This window comes from Limulus polyphemus, unplaced genomic scaffold, assembly GCF_000517525.1.
Source record: "Limulus polyphemus unplaced genomic scaffold, Limulus_polyphemus-2.1.2 Scaffold690, whole genome shotgun sequence".
In the NCBI taxonomy this organism is placed as follows: domain Eukaryota; kingdom Metazoa; phylum Arthropoda; class Merostomata; order Xiphosura; family Limulidae; genus Limulus; species Limulus polyphemus.
This window is the reverse complement of record NW_013666300.1, coordinates 130,979-141,010: the sequence shown is the minus strand read 5'-3', so window position 1 is coordinate 141,010 and position 10,032 is coordinate 130,979. Positions and strand designations below refer to the sequence as shown.

At 31.7% G+C, this 10,032-nt stretch overlaps 1 protein-coding gene across 1 annotated transcript in view; it reads left to right on the top strand.

The window, feature by feature from the left end:
- LOC106459984 (carboxyl-terminal PDZ ligand of neuronal nitric oxide synthase protein-like) overlaps positions 1–10,032 on the top strand; it is a gene marked incomplete at its 3' end in the record, with an annotated part of 45,187 nt that overhangs the window by 24,336 nt on the left and 10,819 nt on the right. Inside the window, exon 10 of the mRNA XM_022386574.1 lies at positions 6,888–7,016. Coding sequence (XP_022242282.1) covers positions 6,888–7,016 — 129 coding nt within the window. The remainder of the gene's footprint in view (positions 1–6,887; positions 7,017–10,032) is intronic.

Genomic DNA, 10,032 nt, shown 5'->3' with positions numbered 1-10,032 from the left:
TGCCCAACTCTTAATGACCAATATTTTCTATTAATGTGTTACTAATAGAAAGCAACTTAACCCAACAAATCTACAGATTTTACACATGTGCTAGGACTCTAATGAAGCTTGCATATCAGAGTCTCAAGACAACGTGCCCAACTCTTAATGACCAATATTTTCTATTAATGTGTTACTAATAGAAAGCAACTTAACCCAACAAATCTACAGATTTTACACATGTGATAACTATTTTAACACTCCGTCTGTGAGTTGACGAGACAAAATTCGGAGGATTGGGTGGACAACTGAGGGTTGTCATGGTTTCCAGTAATGAAGTTAAAAACAAAAAAAAAACTTGACTGATAAAAGAACTCTCCTCTCAATAATGATTAGCTTTGATTACGTAGAGTTTAGGGGGGTTGACCAGACTGTGTCGTTCTTGTATAAAATAGTAGAAATATTTTATATTCAAGAAATTACTATAGTTAGCTACCTTACAGCAACAACTAATCCTCACTGAGCCTTCCTTAGTCATCTCTATCAAGAGAAAACCAAGGAGAAAATGGCTGTACAGAGCTGAGGAACCAGAGCTTGTATGGTGTGGAAGTTTGGATTGGTTTTACTCCCTCATAAGCTGGAAACTTGTGTGAATTTGGCCATGCTGGTAATCCTCACTGAGCCTTCCTTAGTCATCTCTATCAAGAGAACTTGCAAAAAGATGTGAATGTTTACTAAATTAAAACAATAATTTGATAAATTATTTAAATTTTCTCTTCATAGTTAAATGAAAACAACCCTTCTGGCAGTTCTAGTGTCGGGGAAGACTTCTTATTGAAAGCAGTCCAAACTTCTTCAGCTGGTTCATCTCCAGAATGCAACTCAAAACAGCAACAGCCCACCCATAGTTCAGCAGCTTTTTCACCCTCAGGAATGTATAAATCAAACAATTCTCAGGACAAATTTTCAGATTTTCTTACTAGCCCGTCTCAACCTAGTAGCCCATCCCATGTTACTTTTGTTTCATCATTCAGTGATCTGCCCGTATCCTCCCCTTCATCTAGTACTACTAAGATCCCGGACAGAATTAACAGTGGTAACACTACAACAGCTCTACCTTCTACGCGGAAAAAGGAGAAATTTTCACTCGATCTTTCTGCTGGGGGTAGTCAGGTAAATCACAAAGGGCACTTTTCAGACTTTTCCATCTGGAATTCTCCACCCCGAACAAACTCAGGACCTTCTTCTTCTCTTCTTGGAAATAAAAATAAATCCCCTTATAGCCAAGAGACGTTTCTTACACAAGTTACTGATGATTTGTTGGAACTAAGCCTTGGTGAGCAAGCAGTAAGATATACACAAACTGGAGTAAGTGATAGTACTACAAGTCCTGTAAAGTTTTCTTATGTGCTGCACAAAAGCTGACATTATTTTGATGTTTAGAATTCAACATTTTAATGTTTTTATTGTACAAGAGAATGAAATATTATCGACATATCACATTTTTTAATTCCCAAATAGTGAACATTTTGTAAATTGTACAGTATTTCCAATGTTAATATATAACAGGGTAGGCTAGAAGTAACCAACTTCAAAAAGTTTCCTTCTCACTATGTGAGATTATTCTTTTAAGATTACATTGTAAAGTTGACTTAACATGTTAAAATCAGGCAAGTTTAATTTTAAGAATCATTAGAATATGTATAGCTAAATCAATTTTCCTCGTTTATTTTAAATACCAAGTAAAAATATATTTTCTGGATGATCAGAGGGAGGCTAACACTAGTTAAGTAAGAATTTCTTGGTCCTGGGAAGCATTTCAAAGGAGTATCTTGTTAATAGATATTATAAACATTTCAATAATTTATAAACTATATATCCCTTGCCATGGAGATTAGGACTTAAAAGTGATCATGGTTTTGAATTATATAAAGTAATATGTACAAGCAGTTTGTTGAATCTTACTGTACCTTACAGAGATTCCACTGATAATGTAGTATGTTAATATAAATATAACCCAGAAAGTCTGTGTGATTATCTTTGATCATAATTTTCTGGGTCTCGCAGGATGACATAAAAGTACACAACTCTTTTTCAAGTTGTACTGTGATCTGTAAATTAGCCGATAAATATCAGAGTAACCCATAAAAACGATACTTCAGTATTGATCCTGCTTAATATTTTTACTTGCAGTGTTAGTGAGAATCAAACCACATACCCATACGATTCCAGGATTATCCTAACATAAAAGTTGTGCTTCTGTTGACTTAACTGCAGCTGGTTGCTTCTAGTTCCTACCATGTAACACAACTATTGTTGTAGTGTGCCTAATGAGTGTCAGAAATAATACAGTTTTATGCTTTTGTAAATTTAAAAATAGTTAAAAACTTATTAACTGCCGAGGAATGCAAGTGAGAGTTGGAGCATATTTCAAAAGTGAAATTTCTTTTATGCATAACATAATACTTAACAGCTTTTCTGATACGTCTGTGAATGAACTTGTAGAACATTTTGTGTATTAGAATGTGACTTAAAAACGTTTTCTGTTATATACCGTTTGAATCTAGATTCAGCTGTGATAGTGGCCCTGGAGTTTGCACTTCCAATAAGGCCTGAAAGTATTTGATTTTTAAACTGGATTAAAAAATATATTAACAGCTATAGTAACATTCATTCCCACGTCCCTAGAATTATACCGTTTGAATCTAGATCAGCGGTGATAGTGGCCCTGGAGTTTGCACTTCCAATAAGGCCTGAAAGTATTTGATTTTTAAACTGGATTAAAAAATATATTAACAGCTATAGTAACATTCATTCCCACGTCCCTAGAATTAACCAGCAGGACAAACTAAACTGTTAAAAAATAACTGGGTTCATCTCTAAGAAACTCCTAAAGCTACCCCCTAACACTTGAAATGCTTGTTTTTCATATTACATTTCTTGCACCTTTTAAAATAGTTTTGTCATACTCTGTAAAGATTGTTATACCTATGATGGAATAGGTTATGGAAATAATTGTTTGTTAATTTTAAGTTTTGGTTTCTTTTAAATTCAAAATGTAATGCATTGATCATCATGCAACTTGTATTATTTTACAATCCTGGCAGTTAAATGATGACTGGAAAGGTAACTCTTTCCAGGTGATATTACTATAGTTTCAGAACTTATTACAAGACGTGTAATAGGAGTCTTATTTGTAAGTCTGTAACACTGTAATTCTTTATTTCCATAAATGTACATAACCCCCTGATAAATGGTGATAAAGATTTATGCCTGTTTTTGGTTAAAAATTAAATAAGTTATGACTGCATTTACTTTGGTATCTGTATAGTTGTTTCTAGTCTACCCTAAAAAAGTGTTATATTTGAATTTTTATGGTTGTATATGTTTTACTAAAATACTCGTGTTGGTTTAAGTAATCATTATATGGCAATTATCACACCTTTCTTTTCATTTAATGTGGCTGGTTAGAGCAAAAGATCTGTTAAAATGGGCAGAGGTGACTTTCCTGCTGATTTTGTTCCTGACCAAGAATATTTTTATACATTGCACTGTGTTTATAATTTCTTTGTGCTTCTGTGGAAAACATTTTTGATAGTTTTTGAAGTAAAATTTGTCATAATTTAACAATTGAATTCTGCAAGTTTCAGTTGTTAGTTCAGTTTCTTGATTTTATAGCATTTTTTGACAGTATATTTGTCCTTTTTTTGAAAAAGAAGTTAAAGAAGTAATGAAACAGGAAGAAAAATATTTTGGTTAACATTAACCGAATCTCCCATTTATGTATTTTTTACTGTATTTCTACATGTTTTAGTTGCATACAAAATTTAACCAAGTACAGTTCCTCTTAATTAATTATTCTCTTCTGAATCCAACTATTAGTAACAACTTATTTATGTTATCTACAAAATAATATTACATCACCATCTTTAAAAGACTTCTATGAACTTTATCAGTTTAAAAAGTTGTAGAGTCATTTAACTGTTCTAGAAAAAAAAAAAGTCAACATACTAAATTTTTCTTAACAACTGCAGGAATTAGATACCCCTTTAGTTGGTTGTACTGGTAATAAAATTTACTTCTTAAAAGTGGACATTTTTTTCCCATCCTTATTTACTTGGAGTAGTTAGCACCTTCTGTATATATACATCAAAAAAGGGTTTGTGATTATTATCAGAATAATGGAATTTTTCTTCCAAGAAAAAAAAACAATCATAAAATTCTCTGTTTTGTCTCTTTTTTTTTTCCTAAGATATTTACTTCTCAAGCTATACGTTTATATGTAAATAATAATGGTATGGAAGATAAAAAAAGAAATGTGAATTTTGTTATATTCTTTTACACACCATGAATGTTTACTTAACACTTAGTCTGTGGGTCAGGGAAGGATGTTTGGTGGGTTGATTACCAAACAAGGCTTTCCGGTACTCTCGTTTTTAAAATTCTGAATAGAAATTGAACTCTTTGCAATATCTGGATTCTCAATTGGCCACCAGCATGGCCAAATTCACATAAGTTTCCAGCTTATGAGGAAGTAAAATCAATCCAAACTTCCACACTATACAAGCTCTGGTTCCTCAACTCTGTACAGCCATTTTCTCCTTGGCTTTCTGTTGTTCTTTCTGTTGTTAATAAGTAACTTGGAAATGAATTGATCTTCCCGTTCACTCATAGGTTGTTAGAAATCAAAGAAAATGTTATAATGTGTTAACCACATTATACCTCCCATATTCAATGCACATAAAACCTTTTACAGAATCATATTATAACATTAAACTAACCCAAACTAAGCTTATTAACAATACTTTTTTTAAATTGCTAGTTCACCCTCAACTAGATATTTGAGCATCATGCACATTAAATGTAGAGAATTCTGAGAACTTTGTGTCATTTTTCTTGTATTATCTCTATGTTGGGGCACTACTGCTAGTTGGTAAGACCAGGCTTTAATTCTCACCTTGTAATCATTTTGTGCTTTTTATAGTTTTCATGCTATAACTTTTTAATTAGTAAGCATACGTTCACGAATTTTGGCAGATTATCAGTAAACATTAGAAGGCTTTCGTTAGCAAAATATCCAATTTTTTTATTAATGTTTTTCACGTGTTGTCTATCCAAGATGCAAAATAATTTTCATTATAAGATTAAAAATACTTTGATGCATTAGAAAATTTTCAAATTTCACATGCAAAAGCTTTATATTTTATCTGTTATTTTCACTATCAAATCTGTATGGGTTCAGTGGATTTGACCGATCTCATAACCACCACAAAAAATTTGGAAATAAATATAAATTATGCTTTTTTGTTCTAGAATGACTACAGATTATATCTCAAATGCAAGTGTTTAGTCTAGGTAGGTTAAATATCATAACATTTATATAATGACGTTTTAGCCGTTACTGGCTAACATTAAAGAAGAAAGATCGACAAGGCGCATGTGGACACATGTTACCGTATCCAAGCGTATAAAATTTGACCTTTACGAAGTGACTTGTCTTGGTTGTGTTTTAGTGGACTAGTATTTTGTAAAATACAGTCACATTTCAATTATAATACATTATTACTTTTTTACAAACAAGTTCTTATATTTATTTTTCTTAACACACAGAACAGTACAGCAAACAGTTATCTCTTCTAGTTACGACCTTTGTACTCATTTGCTGCTTGATGTAGGTTGCTAAGCCTTATAAAATTTTGCACATGGCAGCTGTGAAGCCCACCTAATCCCCTGAATTTGGTCTTATTGATTTACAGACTGAGTTTTAATCATAACATCATGGTAAAACGAACATACTTGAACTGAATCACTTACTATAGTTTAAATGTGAGGATGAGCACCATACTTCATTTGAATTGTGTATTGAATCTTATAGGTTGTAGTAAATACATTTGAATTGTGTATTGAATCTTATAGGTTGTAGTAAATACATTTGAATTGTGTATTGAATCTTATAGGTTGTAGTAAATACATTTGAATTGTGTATTGAATCTTATAGGTTGTAGTAAATACATTTGAATTGTGTATTGAATCTTATAGGTTGTAGTAAATACATTTGAATTGTGTATTGAATCTCATAGGTTGTAGTAAATTCCTTTTTCAGATACATTCATCTATTTCCTCGTATAAATGTACATAAAAACGTTTAAAAGAAATTCAGAACCCTTATTCTGTGGGCCTGAAGGTAACTAAAAATGGTTAAAATATTAATTCTAAATCTCATTAATTTAAAAGGTTGTATTTATAACCAAGTTCTAAATACAATGAGGTTACAACTGTAATATTTATTGTTTATGTATTATTGGCTGATAATTCCTGTTTCATCCTGTACTTAACCTTTTTAAAGGAACACCAAATTTCCGTAAGAAAGTTAACTTCAAGGGGCAATGATAACATCATTTACACTAGAATGACTGTTTTAATTACTGCTAGTTAATAATACTTATAAAAGCAGATACTTCAATGAAATTAGTTGACACCGTTGTTTTGGTTTTAGAGTTATGTAATAAAAGACAAGCATCAGAAAGAAGAACAAGAAATTCAAACTTTGTGCTACAATATTTACAGACATTTCCAGAACTTGTGATTCTGTCATTACATAGATATTGTTATAAAAGGAAACACTGTATAGTATTGTAAAGTTCTGATGACCTATAGAGGAGATATTTAAAATACCATTTCAATGAACAATCTGAGCCATTTCTACATAGGCAGTGCTGCCACCTGCCTGATACTGATATTAAAACTTTATTGTACTAAACTTATCACTGATGTGTAAATGGAAATATTTGTGGCTTTTACTTTCAGTTTTAATATTATGCATATCTCTCTAAATACTTAAAACTATTTTAGAATATGAAAATATTGAGTGTTTTTAATCGTAATAATGTCTACATTAATTTTTCCAGTCTCAGAACCACCAATTAATGGTCCACAACAAGGAACTGCTGGAGCATATTCAAAGATTAGTACAACACATCCAAGAGTTAGAAAGGAAATCAAATCCAGTATTGGGAGAACTCTCTTCCCCTCTTCAGGTTTTTATTCTTTTTTTTTTTTTTCCTTTGTGGCATTAAAAAAAGGCGAAAGGAAATTTGTTTTTACCATTATTTTCTTTATTTGTTTCTAAAGAATCTTTGTACCTGGCATGGCTTGGTGGTTAAGACACTGTGCAGATTGTGAGTTCAAATCTCTTTCAGCCGTGGAAGCATTATAATGTAATGGTCAATCCTACTATTTGTTGGTTAGTGTAGCCCAAGCATCACCATTGATGCAGACATCTAATGTGCCCCAATGGTAGTAAGCAATCTTAAAATAATGACTAAATAATCAAGTTTTCTTGACAAGTGCGTGTTAACGGTGGGGGGATTAGCTTAGCACTATAAGTACAAAATTACACTATGTGAATGATGTTTTATTAACATTTAACTTTGAACAAAGAAGTCACATGACCGGAACTGTTGTGAAACTTAGAAGAGGTATCTAGGCACCCCGGGGTGTTGGTTTAGAGTAGGGTTGTTTTGTTCAATTAAGATGGATTCGGATATATATATACAGATTGAACAGTCAGTGTAAATTACTTGTACCTGATGATGACAAAACCTTGTCGAAACATTGTACATTTGCTGTTATGTTAAACTTATATTAAAGTTTTTCTTCATTACCCATTCAAGCCGTCTCCAGCCTTTATTGTGTTTGCTTATGTTAGGTATTCATTTCATTGCTGTCTTTGAAAGGGCTGAAAACACTTTTTATTGCAGTTTATTTTTTTCTTTGGTAATTTTCCTATATTTACTGTAATACTGAGGCAATATAACCATAGTATATGTGTGAATTTGTTTAATAATTGTTTGTTTATTTTTTCCTTGTGTTTTAAGTGTACACAGTAAAAATGGTATTGCAAGTTCTTTCTTTTTATAGTTGTACTAATTTTTGGTATTGTTTTCAGAAAGCAATTGACAAATAATTATTGTGAATGATTTAACATTTTCCAGCAATTATTATATTTGTTATATTGTTTAAACTGTTAAATTTAGTCAACTTAAAGTAGTATTTTTAAGTTAAGTATTACTTACTGAGACTGTATTAAGGAAAAGTGTCATTGAATATTTATTTTTCATTCAATTTTGTAAATCTGAACATGCCTCAGAGTTAAAGTCAGGTTTTAATTTACAGGATATATTTTCAGCTTTTACAATAGTTCAAATTCTTTTTGTTTGTTTTTTCCCTAATTAAAATTATCTTCAAACTATGCTGATCTGATTATTAAGAAAAACAAGATAGATACTGGACATTAAGCTGACTTTGTTAGACAGGCCTGATCATTATAATCAAAAGTATGAATTGTAATATCCAATTTAATTTACTGCCATGAATGCTTTTCTCAGCACATAATTGTGTTTTAAAACGAAATTTATTTCAATGTTTTTTAAATTTCTAATATGGGCTGTTGCAGATTGTAGTCTTTCAATACTTCAGTTTGAAAAAGTAAAAAATTAAAACATTGCATGATTCTGGTGTGTTTCTAAAAATAAGTAAACTTGTATTTAGGTACTGTGAACTCAAGAATAAAATAAAATAAATTACTTTTGTACATATACTACTTTTTCCTTATATAAATATCACAAGTGTACTGAATTATTTATTAAACTTTTTTTTTACCATTTTGTTAATTTGCAGGATCATTTAAAGGACTTGAGAAACCAGATAGTTCAACTTGTTGATGAAAACAAAAGGTGAGTGTTTGCAAAGGACAAGTCATAGGAACATTACGTAAATACATTTGTACATTTTTAAAACAAAATGATTAATTGTTATATCTTAGTTTATCTAATGAAATATATTTCAGACACAAAAAGCTAAACAGAAAAAAATGTAATCTCCAATATAACAGTTATATTTGTATTAATGTGTCTTCTTCATTACTCTTTCATATACAGGCTTTGGTTTTGTAGAAGCTGGCGTACCATAAATTTTTGTAGTGGTATCAGCTTCATAAGTTTTATGTGAAAAGAAATTATTAACAACCTGAATTCCAATCTAATTTCTTTTTATGTTTAAATAACATAATATGAAAAATTTTACACAAACGTTATAGATTTAAGCAAAATATTACGTCGTCAAGAAATTAATGTCGTGTTTTGGAACACTTTCATTAACCACCCCACTAAAAATGTACATCACATATAATAGTTAAACGAACAGCCTAAACGTCATGTTAGTGTAGCCTGTATAATGTGTAAAGTTTAGTATACTCTAACCCCTTATAGTGATGGCATTTGATGAGACACTCATTCGGCCTTAAAAACTGTGATGGAAGGGGCTGACATGTTGGAATTGATATTGATACTCTGAGGATGCTTATTGAGTCTAACCCAAGGCAACACACTTGTGAAATGGCCCTGAAATTGCATGTCTCTCATGAAACAGTACGTAGACATCTAAGGAATATGGGAAAACTCCAAAAATAAGGTGTTTGGGTGCCTCACAAACTCTCCGATGATCATCATTTCCAACGTGTGAACATTGCTTCTTCTCTTGTGGCACATAATATTCGTGAACCATTTTTGGACAGAGTTATCATCGGTGATGAAAAATGGATTCTATATGTGAATATTAAATGCCAAAAACAATGGCTCAGTCCTAGACAAAAACCACTTCCAACCCCAAAACCTGGACTCCATCCGCAGAAAGTGATGCTTTTATCATTTGGTGGGACATCAAAGGAGTAATTCATTTCAAATTCCTCAATTGACAGTGAACTGTCAATGCAGAGATCTATAGGAACAGGAATATTTAAATCAAGTCCTTCATCAGAAACACCCTTCACTCGTCAATCATAAAGGTGTTCTTTACGACAATGCATGTCCACATGTGGCACGTTTGATGCAACACAAGATTGTGGAGTTGGGCTGGGAAGTTCTCCCTCACCCACCATATTATCCAGATATGGCACCATCAGATTACCATCTCTTTCCTTTTGCTGCAACACCATCTTAATGAGAAAATGTGAGCAAATGTGATTCGAAAGATGTTAAAGAGGACATTGACATG